This window comes from Simochromis diagramma, unplaced genomic scaffold (assembly GCF_900408965.1).
Source record: "Simochromis diagramma unplaced genomic scaffold, fSimDia1.1 OVJJ01000802.1, whole genome shotgun sequence".
NCBI classification, from domain to species: domain Eukaryota; kingdom Metazoa; phylum Chordata; class Actinopteri; order Cichliformes; family Cichlidae; genus Simochromis; species Simochromis diagramma.
In genome coordinates, this window is record NW_024387492.1 from 7,095,017 (window position 1) to 7,115,167 (window position 20,151).

Consider the following 20,151-nt stretch of genomic DNA (forward strand, 5'->3'; position numbering starts at 1 on the left):
GTTCTATTATTAGAATTATTACAGCAAATATGTAAACATATCCACATCCGGCAGGAAGAGCACTTGGAATACAAAATTTGGAACCACAAAACCTGGATTTAGTTGCTTCGAAAGTTGCTAAAAATTCATAGATGATAAATCCTGCAGCAGCGTTCTGCTGTAGCTCATGTACAAAGAAAAACTCTAAAAAACGTTTAGAAAGCTTTAAAAAGGGACGAAATTCAGGCTGCTTTGAAGCAAAATATAAAAGATGGCCCAAAACATTTGTATATTACTGTATATGTTACAGTTGTTTACTGTTTGTTTTTTGTTTTTTTTTACACTGGACTATTAGGGTGACGCACTGACACGCGCAGCTTTTTTGTTTTTCTGATTGGCTCAGACCACGATGTGTCAAACGTGACATCGAACAGGAAACGGTGAAACCTGTGAGCTGCTACACAGGGAAACATGGCAGACGCAAGCCTGGGTAAGATACTAAGCTGCAAAAACTACTTAAAATTAAATAAACCAGGGGTTTAAACAGTATATTAAAAATCCATACAGCAGCTACCTTTATGTACTGGACCCAATGGTTATATCACACGGATGTAAAAACTGCAGGCATGCTCCAGAGCTAACTAAATGAAAACAATTGCAGACGAGGGTTTAATATCTCATTTGGTAAAAAACGGTCTCTATTGATATAGACTTCAGGGTGGGTAGCTGGTCTGTTGAAACTTTTTTTGTCCTTTTTTGCGTTTAAACAGACTTCCTGGTTTCAACTTTCTGTCGTCCACTCGTTTTCATTTTCCCTTTAAAGCGACAGGAGCAGGTTCGCACATGTGCAGAACAATCTCCGCATACAAGTTAGCAAACTTGCAGTATCACAGTGTAAATGTGGCACATTACACATAAATAATAGCATTTAATCCACCCGTGGTGACCTCTTGCAAATAATGGGCCAACTGAAATAAACAGACTTCCTAGTTTCAACTTCCTGAAATTGTAGCTGTCAGATAAACAAGTGAAGTCAAACCTGCATTTGTGATCACTGTCATCATGGGTATGAGTTACATGGTAATTTGGGGCTTATGAAGATTCCCTTTGAACTATTTTTTCTACTGTGGAATGATTGTACAGCATACATCTTTAACAACTTTTAAAAACAAGAATTGAGTACAAAATGTTTACATTTCTTTTGAATTTTCTCAGATCCACACACAGTCAAAAGTACATACAAACTCAAATATATATACATACATCTCCACTAATATTACACTTCCACCACATGCTTTTGGTAGCAAGCTTCTGACACAATTCTGGCTGGATATTTGAATCTTTATGAAGAAATTAGAGTTAATTTCAGGTGGTTGGTTTACTGACACAGGACTGGAATTCAAGCATAGTCCACACATTTTTGACATGGTTGAGGTCGGCACTTTTAGAAGACCATTCCAGATTATTAATGTTAGCCTGCTTTATCCATTCCGAAACCAGTTTTGATGTGTTTTGCGGATTGTTGTCCAGTTGGAACACCCGATTTGTGCAACGTGGCAGTACCACTGGCAGTAGATCATGATGCTACCACCACCATGCTTGACAGTTGGTACAGCATTCTTGAAAGCCTCACCTTTATTCCTCCAATTATGTGTCTTGTAACTGTGGCCAGATAGGACTGTGCGATATGACCAAAATCTCATATCCCGATATAAGAATTCTATCGTCCTGATAACGATATAAATCACAAAAATTTAACATTTTCTGTAAATTCTGTGAATCTCGGGCAGCTCGACTTGCGTGAAGTGTTTCCAGCTGCGCGTCCTTTACCTGGAGTCGAGTGTTTTAACAGATGCATGAAACTATACATTTTTAGACATAAGTTGTAACGGCCGCCGTTTTCTTTGTATTTATTACACGGCGTGCTGCGGGTTGCCTGTTCTAACGTTTGAGTCTAAGGTTTATTTTTTTTTAGCACCTGGCGGCTCTTTTTTACTTCTCATCCGTAAATAATCTGCTCTTTCACGTGATTCAGTTTATTTTGAAAAGTCTCAACAGGATCTTGAGCTTTATTGTGAAAGGTTTATGTGGAACATAAACAAGCGGACACGCGAAGGTGTTACCGTCGCTGTCGCTAACGACAACGCATAAAAACAGGCGTTTGTCCGTCAGTAGTGTGGTTATATTACATATAAGAGAAAGAGAGAACTTTAAGAAATTAATATAGCCACTACAGTGACCATCAGAACGATGAAAAAATATTGTCGTAAACAGTTTATTTTGCAACACCACGAAACAAACGATAGCATAAAATCAAACGATAGATGTTTTTATATCATCACCGATATATATCGTTATATCGAACAGCCCTATGGCCAGATATCTCAATCTTTATCTCGTTTTGCCATAAAACCTGCCTCCAGAAGGCATTTGGCTTGTCCATGTTGGCAGATGCCAATTTTAGTTTTTGAAGCAGGGTTTTCTCACCCATGGTGATGTAAAACTGGCTTCACTGTGGATAGTGACACTGGCGATGCAGTTTCCTGTTCATGGCAGGCTTGAGCCTTTGTGGTTCCTGGGTTATTTCTGAACATCCTAACCTATTTCCTCTCATCTGAGGGTGACAGTTTGGGTCTTCTTTCACACCTTGGCAAAGTGGTGACACTTTTTACTCTATACTTAAATAGCATTGTTTGAGCTGATGAACTTGAAATCTGAGGTTGTTTAGAAATGGCTTTAACAGACCTCAACTTGTCAATCCAGTGAATTCTGTCAGAGAAATCCTTTTTAAGCTAGAAAACAGAAATTGCTTGTTATAGTCAATCATGATCACCAACGAGAAGTTGATAGGCCTTTACCTTCTCAAGTAAAGACGTTCAGCACCACTTATTAAAAGATAATTGTGTATGTATATATTTGCCTTGTGTGGACTCGAGATTCAAACTTCAAACTTTGGTTGTTTATGTTTTATGAAGTCAGGTAAAACTTTGTGGGATGAAAACACTTTTCTAGAAAGGAAACCTTATTCCAGATGACTACTAGAGTAATACAAACTGAATGCATATACTTAGAAGTGCTTACATTTGCTTTCAAGTGTAAAACAGTAGACAGTACTTGACTTAACTCCTTTTTTATTTCAGGTGTTTTTGGTGTGGTGTCAGCCCTCGTTGGAAGTGGAGCGGCAGGTTTTGTGTTCGGAGAAGCTGCATTATTTGCAGTTGAACCCACTCTGACTGAAGATGGCCTCCTGCTTAACGTTGCAACTCTGGCTGCTGGACGGGCCGGTTCCACTGGTGTTGCAGTAGTGACGGCATGCCTCGTGTTCACCTCGGTACTCTTATGTCTTGGAAGTGGTTTCCTCCTCGCTGCCATGGTGATGACACTGTTGAGTAAAGTTGGAGTGAGACTGCCCTGGTTAGCAGAGGCCACAACAGGAGCCTCTGTTGTGGTGGGTGCTGTCACTACTGGATTGTTAGCGGGCGTCCTTCCACCGTGGATCTACATTGTGGTGCAAGGTGCTCTGGTCCTTTTTGTCTATTCGTATTCCAACATTAACGACATGACCACAGCTCTGTTGATCATCTTCACCACTCTATACCTCAGTGTAGTGTATGGACAGTTGGGAGCCTTTTTTGGACTCATTAGCATGATTCTGACTATCGTTGTCCTCTTTGTGCTTCGAAGGCTACTAACAGTCCCTCGAAGACCCAAATCTAAAACTGGGTGCAAACTGCTGGAGAGAATATTCTTCTACTCTGTTTTTGTGGGGATTCTGGGATTTTTTGTGGGTTTAGGGGCAGGTGAAGCAGTAGACGGGTCAAAAGAAGAGGTTGTTGTGATGCTGCAGTCAGTCCTCTGGGTGGCCTATCTGTCTGCGGCGCTGCTTGGAGCTGGCCTGGGAACTGTGGCCATGGTCGGACTGGGTCCAGAGGTGGCTGGAAAGGTCGCTTTGGGAGTTGCTATAATGACATCAGTGGCCTTGAGAGCCATTCTGCAGTGGAGCTCCTCTCTAGGGGCCAGAGGCAGCACAGCAGGGACGCTAGGGGCGGCCACAGCTGCAGGGGTCTCACTTGGAGCCGCAAGTGTTGCAGCAAGACGGGCATTTCAGTCAAGGAATTCAACTTTAGCGGTTTTAGGTTCGGTCATCGTCGGTGCAGTTGTGGCAGCAGAATGCCAGTTACTTAAAGCAAGTCCGTTCACCGCATCAGAACTTGTAACAATCACCCTTGTTGCGGTAGGGGCATTTGTTCTGGGTGCACCAAAGAGCCCGTTCCACACTGAGGTGAATCTGCAAAGGGGCCTCCTCACGGGGCCTGTGCTAATAAAAGAAATCGGCATGGAAACGGTCACCGCAGCAGCAGCACCTATTGGAGCCGGGGCACTTGGGGCTGCAGCGCTGGGCACTGCAGCTCTGGGGAAACTGGGGACTGTGGGAGTCCTAATGGCCATAGTGTTGGCTTTGGGGAGCGCTCTAAGCGGCATGATAGGAAAATCACCACCAACCACAAACGCTCACAGAGACTGATTGATGCCTAAGTTTACATCTGTCTGTAAATGTTCTTGTGTTGCATTTTTGCAAGTAAAAAGCTTGAGGCAAAAACATTAAATGCAGTGTCATAAGGCATGGTATCTGTTATACAGATAATATGCTTGTGTTTTAACGTGCTGTTGTGGATACCAGTGTTAAATAAAAACATCAGAAAGCTTTCTTTTTTTCTTTTTCTTTCAGTGACCTTAATCGTCCTCTTTCTTCTTCTTTTTTTCTAAGCTCTTCACAGCATCGCTGCCACATTTCCCAAGACATGACTGCACGCTGGCAGTTTCTTTGGTTTCGTCTTAGCAACAGTAACAGAAGCACTCAGAGAAGGGGGGGAGGCAGGAGAGAGACAGAAAATGATCAGAAGACGGAAGAGCATCTTAGAACTGATGTGTTTAGGCAGATAAAAGTAACCAGAGTAAAGCTTACAGAAGTCTCTCTGAAAATATTATATTTTGCATTGATATTGATTTAGTAGATCTACAACGATGACAAACGAGACTTCACCTGCCTGGGAACTAGAGGCTCTGAGAATCTCCTCTATCTTAAATGTGTTTTTGTATTTGAAGGCACTAACTCTAAATTAAAAGGTAAGCCACTTTTCATGGTGGGACTGAACTGAAGAATGGAATGGAGTTATTTTCTGATTTAAATGTTTTTGTCTCGTTTGGAAGAGCCTTTAAAAATCATGAAAACTTTGATCATGCGGTCAGCTGCAAAAAAAATAAAACAGTAATGGGGCACGTCACAACTTTTCCGTGGATTTTCACATTAGTGTTGTAACAGTATTCCACTAACCAAGAGGATTAACCTTTAACAAAGAAGCATGTCTCTGAACCGGGTCCGCACAATGGACACGGAGCAGTCTGCAGAGTACTCGGTGGAGTACTCGGCCCAGGTTTCCAGTGATCCGGGCCGTGACGTGGGTCGGAGGCGTGAAGTGACCGTAGTGCAGTCCAGCTGCTGCCGCTGCCTGCCCCGCGCAGTGCGCCTCACCTTTACCCCCGAGTCGCTGGAAAGGCTCTATCAGAACTACTTCCGTCGGCAGAGACAGGAGAACCTGCTAGTGCTGGTGATGTTCGCCGCTCTCTTCAACAGCTTCGTCATCATCATGTGTGCGGTTGTGTACACTGAGGACAAACTGGCGATGGTGGTGGTGGCAGCTGTGGGGCTGACTGCAGACGTTGCGCTCTACGTGTTGTGCTGGTTGCAGAAACTCCCCGCATCACCTGTGTGGCGCGGAGCAGTGGCCTACATACTGTGGCTGATGGTCACCGTGCATGTTTTGTGTTACATGGGACTAAACTACGAGCGCTTCCCACATGCTAGTGACTCGGTGGGCTGGCAGACTTTCTTCATTTTCTCCTGCTTTCTAACTTTGCCACTGAACCTGGTGGCCCTGCTTCTCCTCGCTGTCCTCTCGTGCGGGATTCACACTCTGGTTTTGGGGATCACGGTGGCTCAGAAGTTTAAGGATGGCGCGCAGGGGGCGATGCTGGTCAGACAGGTAAATGTCTGGTAAACTCACAAGGAATAAAGCAGCTAGGACTTTAAAACGTTTGTGAATGCAAAACAAACAACAACAAAAAAAGAAAAGCAGAAAGTGCGATATTAGATGTGTGTACATTTGATTCTAGGGCAGTGGTTCCCATCCAGGACCCAAATTTATGCATGTTGTAAGTTTTTCTTTTTACTAGGCTGCACCAGCCCTTCACCAGGCTAGAGCACTGGTACCACAGTAAGACCATTATGCAAACAGTGCAAAATTTAAGGGGCCTCACACTGTTTCAGGGCCTAATACCCAAGTGGAGAGGTGTGACAGGTAAAGTGGGTTTGGATTATGCATAGTAAATAAATTAATAATTCACTGCGTTAAATAAAACCCCTTTGTTTTTTTCGATTTTGTGCAGTGTTTTGTTAATGCAAACTAATTTCCTTCCATTCACATTTATTGTCTTTTTGCCACACTTGGTTTTAGGGCCCCAAAGGTAAATATATACAAGTCAGATATAATATTATTTTAAACGCAGTCTCAATTTATAATGAGAGTGCATATGAATACACCATGTGTGATTGCACTACATCCGAAATAATGTTGTTTTGAGCAATTTGGAAACAAAATTGCATCTAAAAGTTAAAAGTCAGTTTCCACAAACTGATCTTTAGATTAGATTCAATTTATTGTCACTGAAAAGTACATTACTCAAATAAAAATGAAATTTGGCATCCACTTCAATGTAGAAATAATATAAACATATTTAAATACAATATATACACACATCATATTCACACGTTAGGTTTATCTTATATATAAGCTAAGATAAATGCTTTGTTTACCCATATTTGGTAAATTCATTTCAGCAGTTGAGATGATGATGAAATTATAATAATATTTATAAATATACTCTTTATTATAATGCATATTATTATTGTCCACACAAACACTTTTGTGGCACTTTTCTCCTCTTTTTCAGTTGCTAGCCAACGTGGTGCTGTACCTGTGTGCCATCATAGTGGGTGTGATGTCGTACTACATGGCAGACAGGAAGTACAGGACAGCATTTTTGGAAGCTCGTCAGTCTCTGGAGGTGAAACTAACACTGGAGGAGCAGAGCACTCAGCAGGTATATTACCCATACCCACGTGCACATTTTCTTTGGTGAGTGAACACATTTTCTTATTTTTGGCCAAACAAACCCACAAATGCACAAGTACACAAATAGAAGGGTGAGATGCAACACACTGATTAATTACAGGATGTTTTGCTCAGCTCAGGACTAATAGGTTGTTAGAGAGGCGGTTGTTTTCACCAGCGCAGCCACCGTCAGGGACCTGACACAATAAGGTCCCTTTAGCACTTTGCCAGCCAACAGACATGAGGACATGTTTCCCAATGAAGCATTTTAAAAAGGAATTATGTTTTTACACTTTTTATTATATGTTAGCCTGTTTATTACTTCTTCATTTTAATCAAACCTCAAGCTGCATTCAGGTCACCATTTTGCTGTAAATCCTTTAAGCTTGCTCTTTTGTGTTCCTTACAGCCACTATGCCATGCTTTACCTTCTGTGACATCAATATTAATCTGTTATGAAGGCTTATCTCAGCTAGAAGAGGTGTTAAATTAAAGAAACGGCGGTAACGTATCTAACAGCAATCGCAAATTGCGAAAAAACTGGCAATTGCTCACCATCATCACAGATTGAAAGATTTATTGTCACCAAGCATTTAATTCTTCCCTTTAAGACACTGTCACGCCTGCCTGTGACTATTTGCAAAACAAAGACAGCAGACTCTTGAGAGTTGTTTGAAAAAGGGGCGGAAAAGATGGTGAAAAGCGAGGGACGTGCGGATACGGATGGGGAGGCAAAAAGACAAAGGAAGAGACAGAGGAGAGATAGTATTCCCACTGTGCCTTTTCAGTGGGAGACTGGGTCAAAGATGGAAAACAACCAGCCAGTTAGGACATATCTGACCACTTGACGGGATTCTTGAGAGCTAAGAGGAAAATAAAATGTAAATTTGTACACTTTCTTTACGCGTACAGAAATAGGGATGACTTTTCTTTTCCTATTTCTCACATCTCGCACCTTCTTTCAAATCTTGCTCTATGTAGGAGGAACTATTACTGTCCATCCTGCCCAAACACATTGCTGATGAGATGCTGCAGGGCATGAAGAACCAGGCAAATCAGAACGAAGTCCGGCAGCAGCAGCAGTTCAACACCATGTACATGTACCGCCATGAAAACGTTAGGTCTGGATCACTAAAAAAAATGACTTTTTAATTTTATCAAACATCTGTTTCACAATATTTTTTGCAACAAGAAAGTGTTACATTATTTTTAATCATCCACTTTTATTGCAGCATCCTGTTTGCAGACATTGTGGGCTTCACCCAGTTGTCCTCAGCCTGCAGCGCCCAGGAGCTTGTAAAGCTGCTCAATGAACTGTTTGCTCGCTTTGATAAACTGGCAGCAGTGAGTATCAGAGTGGTTTCAACACGGTGCTGGAACATTCCTCAGAGACTTTTTGTCATACTGACATGATAACATCACACATTTGATCCACATTTGTCAGCTGCAAATCTTCAGTTCTGCCTCATCCAAAAGGTGCTCGTGACTGTGGAGACCAGTTGAGTACAGTGAACTCATTGGCATGTTCAAAAAGCCAGTTTGAGATTGTTTGAGCTTTGTGACATTCTTTGAAGCAACCATTAGAAGATGGGTGCACTGTGGTTATAGAGGGATGGACATGGTCAGTAACAATACTCTAGTGGGCTGTGGAGTTTAAAGAATGCTAAATTAGTAGTAAGGGCACAAAGATTGGCAAGAAAATGTCCTCCATACCATTACACTAACAATACAAGGATGCATACGTTGGATGCATACGTTCATGTTATTTAAACCAAATCCTGACCCTACCAGCCCTATGTTACAGCAGAAATCAAGACTCATCACATTAGGCAACAACTTCTCAGTCTTTTTGTTGAGCCTAATTGTACCCTCAGCTTCCTCTGCTTAGCTGACAGCAGTGGCACCCGGTGCGGTGTTCTGCTGCTGTCCAGTTTTCTTCGAGGTTAGATCTGTTGTGCCTCCTGAGATGCTCTTCTGCATACCTTGTTTGTAAAGATTTGGTTATCTGAGTTACTGTTGCCTTTCTCTTAGCTTGAAACAATGTGTTGTTTGTCATCTGACATCTAAAACTAACAAGGCATTTTTGTCCAGAGAACTGCTGCTCAGTGGATATTTTTCTTTTTTTTCCTCTGTAAACTCTAAAGATGGTGGGAAAATCCCAGTAGATAAGCGGTTTCTGAAATACTCAGACCAGCCTGTCTGACACCAACAACCATGCCACCTTCAGAGTCACTTAAATCAAACTTTTTCTCCATGCTGATGCTCCATTTGAACTTATGTATTAACAAGCAGTTGAACAGCTGTGCCTAATAAAGTTGTCAGTGAGTCTATTGTTAAGATATATTACTACTGGATATTTCTGAATTATTGTTGGTAGAAATGTAACAAAATTCTATGCTAGCTTGACTTGGTGTAACAACCTCATTAATAACTTATTCTCTAGCCTCCATTGTAGTTAGCACCCAGTTTCTGCTTGGCTGGAATGCTACTCTACTACATGTGAACAGACAGACTCTGTAAAGCTAGTAGCCACCATGACACCACCCATTGGTTTTAGACATTTTAAAACCTTAACATTAATGTTTTGACTGCCACCATGTTGGTTTGGAAATGGGTATATGCTGAGTCATCAGCGAGGGCTAACAAGTTTGGTTAGCAGGCTACATCCATAAACTATACAGCAGATACAGATATATGCTAATTACTGCTAACTAAGTAACAGGCTTATAAAATATGAAAAATATGCTCACCAAAACTGAAGCACAAACCTTTTGGGTGATTTGTACAACACAAGAAGTAATATTATTTGTCAGATAATTCCTCGAAAATGCTATACACAGTGTGTAGAGGTCCAGTTAATAGCAGACAGTCATCAACTACAGCTCTGTGTGTGCACACCTGTCAATTGAAGCAGACTCACCCCTTACTTAAAGTCTTAGCGGTTCTCAAAGTTATAAACTAACCGACCACTGCATATTGTGAATTAGAACTCAAGCCACTCTTCCAGACAAAGCGATGAGATGACACAATTTCTTGATTTCTACAAACATCTTTTTTCTGAATTATGTTCTGAGAAGTGTTTATGAGACTATAAAATGACATTATTGGATTGTTTGAGTTATAGTACCAGTACCTTTCTGTTATTGAGGTAAACATCCGTGTCTGATCTCACATTACAGGAACATCATCAGCTGAGGATTAAGATTCTTGGAGACTGTTACTATTGCATCTGTGGTGTTCCTGACTTCAGGGAGGACCATGCCGTATGTTCTATAAAGATGGGCCTGGCTATGGTAAAAGCCATCTCGTAAGTAGTGACTTTACTAATTAGGAATAGGGGAGGAAAACACAATGAAAACATTATTATTAAAACATTAGAATTAAAACTGTAAATTTAAAAAAAAAAAAAAAAAAGCTTAGACAAAATAATGGAGAAAGGAAGTCACCACATAGAGAGAAAAAAACTAGAGAGGAAAGGCTCAATTAAAATTTTAAAGCTGCTTAACAATATGAGCAACAGTTAATTTTTCCAGTGACCCCCTGATTTCTCTCATGGTCTAGGTACGTTCGAGAAAAGACACAAACAGAGGTTGACATGCGCGTGGGCGTCCACACCGGCACCGTGCTGGGAGGAGTACTCGGGCAGAAACGCTGGCAGTTTGATGTTTGGTCCACAGATGTCACTGTGGCCAATAAAATGGAATCTGGAGGGATTCCTGGGTAGGAAAATTGTGCGCTTCCTTGGTGTCTGCGTAGTGTGTGTCTGAGAGCAGTTCTTTTTTTTTTTTCTAAAATTCACAGTTTTGTATGCTATCTAGGAGAGTGCATATTTCCCAGACCACAAAAGACAGTCTGCATGGGGAATTTGAACTGGAGCCGGGGAATGGTGGAGAGAGGTGTGAGTACCTGCTGGAGAAAGGCATTGACACTTACTTAGTTCTAGTTCCTAAGCAGGAAGCCAATGGACTCAATGGAAATGTGAGTGTCTTGTTCCTTTATCCCATACAAAATAAATCAAATCAATTAAATGAACATTTTTTGTTTTTGTTATTGATGTAATATTAACAGATGTCGTATCTGCTTCTCCTCCTCAGACACCTGGTACATTGACCAATAGAAATTCCAAACAGTTGATCAACACCACAGCATCCAATGGGAATGCAGTCTCACAACAGTCCACACCTACTGAGTCTAAAAAGGAGGTGAATTACAGCTGCCGGTCATCATTTCAGTAACCAAAGATTAAAGTGTGTTGTTACTTGTGTATACATGAGTAAGGCCTATCTATATGTTTATAAAAAGATAAATTATGTGAATTATTTCTTTCAATTATAAAAGAGAAAGCTTCACTTGGTAATGTTGTCTGTATCTGATGCGTTTCTCTTTGCATTACTGGCAACCTTAGATGAGTAACAGATCCGAGGAACAAACCATCAACAGACGACTCCAGCAGGAGCTGCTGGAGAGAGAGACTCAAAAAATGTAAGAAAAAAGAAACCACGAAATTTTAAAAAGTGCAATAAAAGGATTCATTTTAAAGACTAAATCATAGAAATCGGATTCGGTGTTCCAGGAATTGAAAAGAAACAAACTCAGTGAAGTAACCCACATGCATCTCCTCAATCGGTGTCCCATCCCCCCTTTTTAGTATCCATGTCCTTCAAAATGTTCTTTTCTACCTGCTAAATCTCACTGCATTTTTGACAGAATGAAGGATCATGAGATCAACCCCGTTTCTCTCCGTTTTGTGGATGGAAAGTTGGAGGACCACTACTCCTCAGAGAAGGAGAGGAGGAGCGGAGCGGCCTTCTCCTGCTGCATGATTGTACTCCTTTTCATCACAGCAATGGAGGTCTTCATAGACCCACTGTGAGTTTATGTATCATGTATGTGTCACTTTATAGCATGGGTGGCACAGCGGTGCAGCACCATCACCTCCCAGCAGACCTTTGTATGTGGAGTTTGCATGTTCTCCGTGTAACTGTGCCGGTTTCCTCCAGCAGTCCAAACACTTCCATGTTAGGTGAATTGGTGATACTAAATGAGTATGAGCATGTGTGGTTGTCTGTCTCCCTGTGTTAGCCCTGCTATACACTTGTTCTGGGTATAGCCCGACTCTCACCCTGTAACAGCTGGGATTGACTCTTTGGCCAATGTATTGTTGTAGTGATAGCACATGATAATTTATTAGAAATTGTAGGACGTTGTCTGATGATGTGTGTTCTCCTTCTAGGTTGTTTGTGAACTATGTGACTCTCGCAGTAGGACAGGTATTGCTGCTAATACTCACAGTATGCTCCCTGGCAGCCATCTTCCCCAGGGTGAGAAATTTTTTTTAAAAAGGAAACGTAATTTTTTTGTAAATTGTCGACAATGGTAACCAATTAATTGCTAAATGCCTTTGATTAGTATGTTCAAAGCTCTGTAACAATAATGTAGAGCCTAAAAACTATGGTGATGTGAAAAACTAAGTACACCCCATGATTCAATAGGTTTTAGAGCAACCTTAGCAACAATACCTTGAAGTAACAGTCTGATGTTATCAGTCTCTCACATCCTTGGGTGGGAACTTTGGCCCACTCTACTATACAATGTTACTTCAGTTCATTGAGGTTCTTGGGCACTGTTCATGCACAGCTCTCTTAAAGTCCCGCCACAGCATTTCAGTCAGGTTGAAGTCTGGATTTTGACAAGGTCATTGCAGCACCTTGATTCTTTTCTTTTTCAGCTTTTCTGTTGCTGCTGTGCCTGGCTCATCCTGTTGAACAACCCAGTTGGACTCTAGAAACTTTGCTATACAGTGGAGTTTGTGGTCAACTCAGTGACTGCAAGGTGTTCAGGTCCCGTGGTTGCAAAACAAGCCCATCACTCCTCCACCACTGTGGTTGACAGTTGGGGTGTTTATGCTGATATATTGTGCTTGGTTTTTGCCAAATATAGTCTTGTGCAATACAGCTGTACATCTCCATATTGATGTCCAAAAGTCCAAAGGATGTTGTTCCAGAAGTTTTGTGTTTTTTTTTAAGTTGCAATTAGAGAAGAGGCTTTTTGCTGGCAACCCTTCCAAATAAGATCTACTTGTTCAGTCTATTTCTAAATGTTCTCTCATGAACTTTAACATGCTAACTGAGATCTGTAGAGTCTGAGATGTAGCTCCTGGTTTTTTGTTGATGTTTTTTGCAGTTTTCTGAGAATTGCACAGTCTAACCTTGGGGTGAATTTGCTGGGACGTCCACTACTGGAAAGATTGTGCCATTGTGTTAACACACACCTGAATGCTCCAAATCAGCAAGCTGACGAAACCTGTGCTTTTATAGAGGTGCTCACACTCGCTAATCATGTGCATTTGATTTCCAGCACTTTGCTGCTTCTTAAGGTCTTAAGTCCTATGGAAGCATTAAGGGTGTACTTAGCTTTTCAGAGCACTGAATTCAGTCCTGTAAAAAATGTATTCTCGCAGGGCTTTAGCTAAGTGATATTTAGCATTTTGATTGGTTTTTACAATTGATAAGGAATTTTTCTCAAAGCAGTACTGATTTTATTGTCACACAGGACAGAATGAAAGTTCTACAGTTTACACTACACCATATAAAAGATGGCCACCTTTTTAACATTTTCTTATCACAGATGTTCTCCAAGAGGTTGGTATCTTTCTCAATGTGGATTGATCGCACACGATGGGCGAGAAACACATGGGCCATGGCAAGCATATTTGTTCTAACCATGGCTGTGATCGCTGACATGGTACGACTTCAAGAAACTTGGTAAAGCTGCATGTGTGCATGTCCGTAATCGTGGCAATATGGATAAACTTTTTTGTCATTTCGTTATATAACTTAATGTCATAACGGGAAAACACATACAATCAGTTTCCAGGAAATTCCAGTTGGGATTAATGTACAACATCATAGCTCCCAATCTGAGTGTGTGTGCATTCGACTTTCCATAAGTGTGTTCCTACTTTGTCCTCATCAGACTATCGCTGCCTTTTATGTGTCTGACAGTATGATCCCAGTGGGGTCTATTAGTTGTCTGTCTTGCTGCCTGCTGGCTCATTTGTCACAGCCCCATAGGAGCAACTTGCTACACACGCTGCTGCCTTTGTGGGCTGAAGAGAATAGCGGATGCTAAAGAGAGCGTTCATTTCTCTGCTAGGCTGTCATGTAGAAGTGACAGTCGCCCTTTGAAGAAAATGAAGGAAAAAATAAAACAACGGAGCATGTTTTACTACTGCTGTTGTCGTATTCGGGTTATTCTCGACATAGGCACAAGTTTTAGCTCAAAACGTGAAGTTGTCAATTTTTCTGCCAGTTGGAATGAGTGGATTTTTTTCTTTTCGTTGTGTTGCAGTTAAGTTGTGCACCTCCATCCCTTCGGATCTTCAACAGCACGTCTGGTCCGATGTTGGAGTCGCTCGGTGACGGAGGCTGTGCAGATAATCCGAAGCACTACAGCTTCATGGCTGTGATGTCACTCATTGCAACAACCATGTTGGTGCAAGTGAGCCACCTGATTAAACTAGGCCTCATGGTGCTGGTTGTCACAGCAACTGGAGCCGTTAATATCTACAGCTGGCGGGACCTATATGATCTGTATGATTACATGCAGTTTGCCTCCTACAGGTGAGAAATGACTAATCATCGGTAGATGTCTCTTTTAGGTTATTCTGGGTGTTTTGCTTTAGGTTGGATTTGCTGCTGTGTCTACAGTGCTGTGAAAAAGTAGTTGACTCCTTATTGTTTTTTTTAGGTTGTTCCAGATTTGTCATACTTACATAGTTCATATGATCAAACAAATTTGAATAGTTATTAGACAATGCTAACTTGAGTAATAATAACCCAAAAAGAAGATAAAGAACATCTCATAGTTTACAAAAAACATCTTGATGATCCCCAAGACGTTTGGGAAAATTATTCTGTGGACTGATGAGACAAAAGTTACATTTTTTGGAACGTTTGAGTCCTGTTCCATCTGGTATAAACTAACACTTTTCGTAAAAAGAACATCATACCACCAAACATGGTGGTGGTAGCATGATGGTCCAGGGATGCTTTGCTGCTTCAGGACCTGGACAACTTGCTGTAACTGATGGAACCATGAATTCTGCTCTTTACCAGAAAATCCTGAAGTCTGACCATGAATTCCTGCCATGAAGCTCAAGCACACTTGGGTTATGCAGCAGAACAATGATCTGAAACACCAGCAGATCCACCTTTGAATGGCTCAAAGAAAGCAAGATGAAGGTTTTGGAGTGGCCTAGACAAAGTCCAGACATCAATCGTCTTAAGATGCTTTGGCGTGACCTTACACAGGCCGTTCATGCTTGAAAACCCTCCAGTGTAGCTGAATTAAAACAAGTGTGCAAAGAAGACTGGACCAAAATTTCACTACAGTGATGTGAAAGATTCTTTGCCAGTTATTGCAAATGCTTGATTGCAGTTCTTGTTGCCAAGGGTGGCACAACCAGTTAAGGGTTAAGGGGCCAATTACTTTTTTTCAGCACTGTTAAAGACAGTATTGTCTCTAATGGTATCCCACTTTTGTATTTTCAGAACATTGATAGTGCCATCCAAGTACCTCATGACAGTGATGATTATTGTTATGATGATTGGCTTTTACTTCTTTGCACGCCACGTGAGTGTCACATCTATGTAACACCCGGAGGGTTAGAACAAGAAAATGTTGTTCAACAAAATTCTAATTTTTCCATAATAGGTTTCTCTCAAAATATGTCATTAATTCTGTCTGTGTTGCGTGTCTGTGTGCAGCTGGAGCAACAGTCCAGGAAACTATTTCTGTGGAAGATTGGCGTGCACGATCAGAAAGAGAGAGTCTTTGAAATGAGACGCTGGAATGAAGCGTTGGTCACCAACATGCTGCCAGAGCATGTGGCAAAACACTTTCTGGGCACTAAAAAAAGAGACGAGGTATATATGTTGAGTTTGTTACCATAGGAGTCAGGGAGAGAAAACAACATGAGTGAGAATGGAGGAGAAGCCATATTAAACAGCATTTTGCGATTTAAAACCATTTGAGCTTACACCTTCTGTGTGAGCAGCAGAAAGAGTTGTTCAAAAGCAGCTTAAAGTAATGAAGGTACCGCAGGTGATGCTGTACTGTGCCATCTTGTGGCCTATCTTATAATTACATATTAGTAGCAATAAGCTTAAAAACTGTTTTTTATGACCCAACAAGTCATTTGTTTTGTGTAGGAGCTGTACAGCCAGGGGTATGATGAAATAGGGGTAATGTTTGCATCCATCCCCAATTTTTCTGATTTCTACACTGAGGAGAGCATCAATAACGGGGGCATTGAGTGTCTGAGGATTCTCAATGAGATCATCTCCGACTTTGACAGCGTGAGTTCTGGCAATGTTGCACACTAAATGTACACTAAACTAAACGTGACCTCAAAGCATGAACGTAACACCAGGAAGTAAAACTAATCAGTGTCCACTTTCCCCACCAGTTATTAGACAGGGACGAGTTCAGGTGCATTACTAAGATCAAGACGATTGGAAGCACCTACATGGCCGCGTCAGGCCTCACACCGGAAAGCAACACAAATGGATATGGCAACCGCAAGGTGTGATAATCTATCAGCATTATATGTCTATACCAATCTGTTGAAGCCTTTTATCTAAACTGATTATTCTAATAATTATAAGAGCTATTTACTGGTTGTCTACAGCCAGAGGACCAGTTGCTGATTGAGCGCTGGCAGCACCTCGCTGACCTGGCAGACTTTGCCTTGGCCATGAAAGTCACCCTCAACAACCTCAACAAGCAGTCCTTCAACAACTTTATGCTACGAATCGGTCAGTGTTTGCACCTGAGAGTGAGTCTGAGTGTCCAGCTGCAAATGTGCACATGTGTTCATGTCTCCTTTTTGATCCCTTAAGGTCTAAATAAAGGAGCAGTTCTGGCCGGAGTGATCGGAGCTCGTAAACCTCACTATGACATCTGGGGCAACACGGTCAACGTGGCGAGCAGAATGGAGTCAACTGGAGTGATGGGAAACATTCAGGTAGCACAACCAAACGCTCCCAAAACCAAAGATGCAGCAAATTTAAGCATCCTTTTTATTGTGTCCATCTCTTCTAAATGCTATGTTCTACTTGGACCTCAGGTTGTAGAGGACTGCTATGACATCCTGAAGGAGTACGGCTTTCGTTTTATCCGAAGAGGGCCCATATATGTCAAAGGGAAAGGCGAGCTGCTGACCTTTTTCATGAAAGGCAAAGACAAACCCAATACCAAAGATGGTGCAGTAACTACTACCCTTCCACACCAAGTTGGAGACCTTCACTGACTTTTTTTAAATCTCTTCAAATGGCATAAGCCCAATAACAGGCCTGAGCAAAATGTCAGTTTTGTCAGCCATGAATTTCACAGGATCTTGTTTTTTGTGCGCTTCATAGCCCGTGTGAAGAATATGACGGTAGACTGACACAACAAAAACGCTAATGCACAATTGTCAGGACTTTTATAGACAAATGTTTAAAGAAACATGTTTTGTAAAGTTGTTAACAAATTTAAGAATGTCTCAGAGAGCTCCTGAGCTAAAGATTGCTGCACTTGATTCACAGAGTGCTACAGACACGAGAAAAACAAAAATCTACGTCTGATTTTTTTCAACATTTTTCATTTCATTATTTGAAAAAGCAAACACTTCATCCTCTTTGATACAGTCCCTGTGAATAAATTTTATAAGCTCACATATAAAAAGGACATTGTTTAAATCTTGAAAAACGGTATAAAAATTAAACACATCCCTACAGACTATGACCTGTGACAAGGTGAGGTGTTTATGTATTTTGTGTGGTCATCGTACATAGACCTAAAGAGATTTCTGTAGCCTTTAGAAAAATTATTATGTATGCTTTTATGTCTGGTAGGTGATTTAAACAAGATCTCCAAATTATCTGAAATAAATAATACCACAATAAGTAGTATTATACATGTAAAGAACTATCAGTTTGTCCAGGATTGGCCGCTCCATCGAATTACACCAAAGTGTTTGCTGTTTCATGTTCGAAAGAGTCTCTAAAAAGCCAGAAATTTTATATCAGCATCTACAGGTAACTGTAAGGGTCAAATGTATCTTTCTGCAATCAGGGAGAGAGTGAATAAAATCAAGCTGCATGGAAGGTTGAATTTGGCTAAGAGGATTTTAGAGTAAAACTACATTTTGTCGGTGAACACAGATGCAAAGGCAAGGGCTTTTAGAATAAATTTTTCTGCACAAATAGAGTTCATTGCTGACACTAACGGTAAACATGGTTTGATTGTTTTTTTTCCAGACCAAAGACAATTTTGGGGGGCAATGTAACCTCATACAATTTGTGGCGAGAATGTTCTGGCTTAGGTTTATTTCACTGCCTCTGGGAGCACACAGCTTATAATGAACAATCTAAATATGAATTCACATCAAAGGGCGCATGAAGGTAATGTGAGGCCATGTGTCTGAAAGCTTGGGTTGAAGCAGATGTGGACTTTTTTTTTTTTACAGGATAATGATCCTAAACAAGAAAAGAGCACACAAAGAATAAATGTAGGGTTAGTCAGAACCTAGAAGCGAATCCCACTGTATTTTTGTGTGGAGGTTTGAAATAAGCAGTACATAACAGAAAAGGTACCAAGAAAGGTACTGAAGGAACTGAGCATGTAAGAGTGGTCAAAGCTGCTCATCTACAAGATCATGAAGTAGCTTCTGGTATCAGCTAGTTCATATTAATGTTGAATAAACGAATGGAAGAGGTCAGAGGCATACAACATCTTTATCGGTATGCACTGTTTCAAAAAGGGTCGGGTGTTTGCCTAGCCAAAACGTATGTAAATTACAAGTTTTCAGTAGATAAATAATATATGACTTTCCTTTTTCCTTTCTTTTTTATGTATCTTGCACTGTAGTTTCTTTTTTAAATGATGTAAGGTAATCACATTGCAATTATACTGCGTTAATAAAACATTTTTGCATTAAACTTCTTGATTATTCCGCCTTGTGGGATTGACTTCAGGATCCAACATCAACTGGTCTGCTTGCCAAAACCATTTGTCCAAGACAGTGCTTAAGTACCAAATAAGTGTACTGCCATGTTTAATTTAGTCTGATAATACACTCATGTTAATACATTCTCATGGTTAATATAATTGATTTTCATTCTTTAATTTGGTCTGATCTAATGTTAAGATTTTCATTGGGACTGACCATAAAGGACAAGATTTGAAATGGGTACAACAGACAGTTCAGGTTGAATAGTATGGAGACAAAGTTAAAGAGGCAAGAAGGTTTGGACATGTGCAGAGGATGGCTGGTGGATATACTGTACAAAGGGTGTTAAATATTGAGCTTCCAGGCCTCGAGCAAAAGAGGAAACCCACAGAGAAGATTCATGGATGTAACCAAGGAAGACATGTCGAGGGATGATTTGATAGAGGAGAAATAGGGTGAGATGAAGGCAGATGATCTGCTGTGGCAACCCTAAAGGGAGCAGTCAAAAGAACAAGTTTACACTGATCCACTTTGGAAGTTCATGTTTATTTGGGCCTGGTTACTAGTCTTCTGACTGAGTGATTCATTAATTCAATCACTTATGAAGATACCAGAAAATAAACCCTTGTTCAGCCGAAGTCAACTAATTTTCCTGTAAGGTTTAAATGAAAATAGTTGGCTTATGTTGTTATTCAAACTAATAAAGAGCGTATTAGTACAGTACAAATAACACATGGCGGTTGATTCACTTTTTTTTTTTTTGTCTCCCATAGTCTTAGCTTAAGTTAAATCTCATAGATGGACCTTAGTGGGAACACTTATGTTAATTTATTTTTATTCTTAACGCGATTACGTGTATAGTATTTTAGTGATGAAGTTAACTTTTATACCATTCTTTAGGCCTTGGATACGAAGATATCGAGGACACATTTTCATTTACTTATTTTGTCACTGTGTTAGCTAGTGATCAGTAGACTAGCTACACTATATTTACTCATTACGCTA

General features: G+C 40.8%; 1 protein-coding gene across 1 annotated transcript; it reads left to right on the forward strand.

The window, feature by feature from the left end:
• Positions 1-136: 136 nt before the first annotated feature.
• LOC120724584 (adenylate cyclase type 3-like) lies at positions 137-19,135 on the forward strand. The gene is made up of 21 exons (XM_040016842.1): positions 137-469; positions 3,120-6,023; positions 6,991-7,140; positions 8,133-8,272; positions 8,384-8,495; positions 10,331-10,458; positions 10,713-10,871; positions 10,970-11,129; positions 11,246-11,353; positions 11,557-11,633; positions 11,859-12,020; positions 12,385-12,472; positions 13,779-13,895; positions 14,502-14,773; positions 15,704-15,785; positions 15,920-16,078; positions 16,364-16,510; positions 16,621-16,737; positions 16,843-16,969; positions 17,054-17,178; positions 17,281-19,135. The coding sequence occupies exons 2-21, from the start codon at positions 5,343-5,345 to the stop codon at positions 17,461-17,463; spliced, it is 3,294 nt and encodes a 1,097-aa protein (XP_039872776.1). The 5' UTR covers positions 137-469; positions 3,120-5,342; the 3' UTR covers positions 17,464-19,135.
• The last annotated feature ends 1,016 nt before the right edge of the window (positions 19,136-20,151 follow it).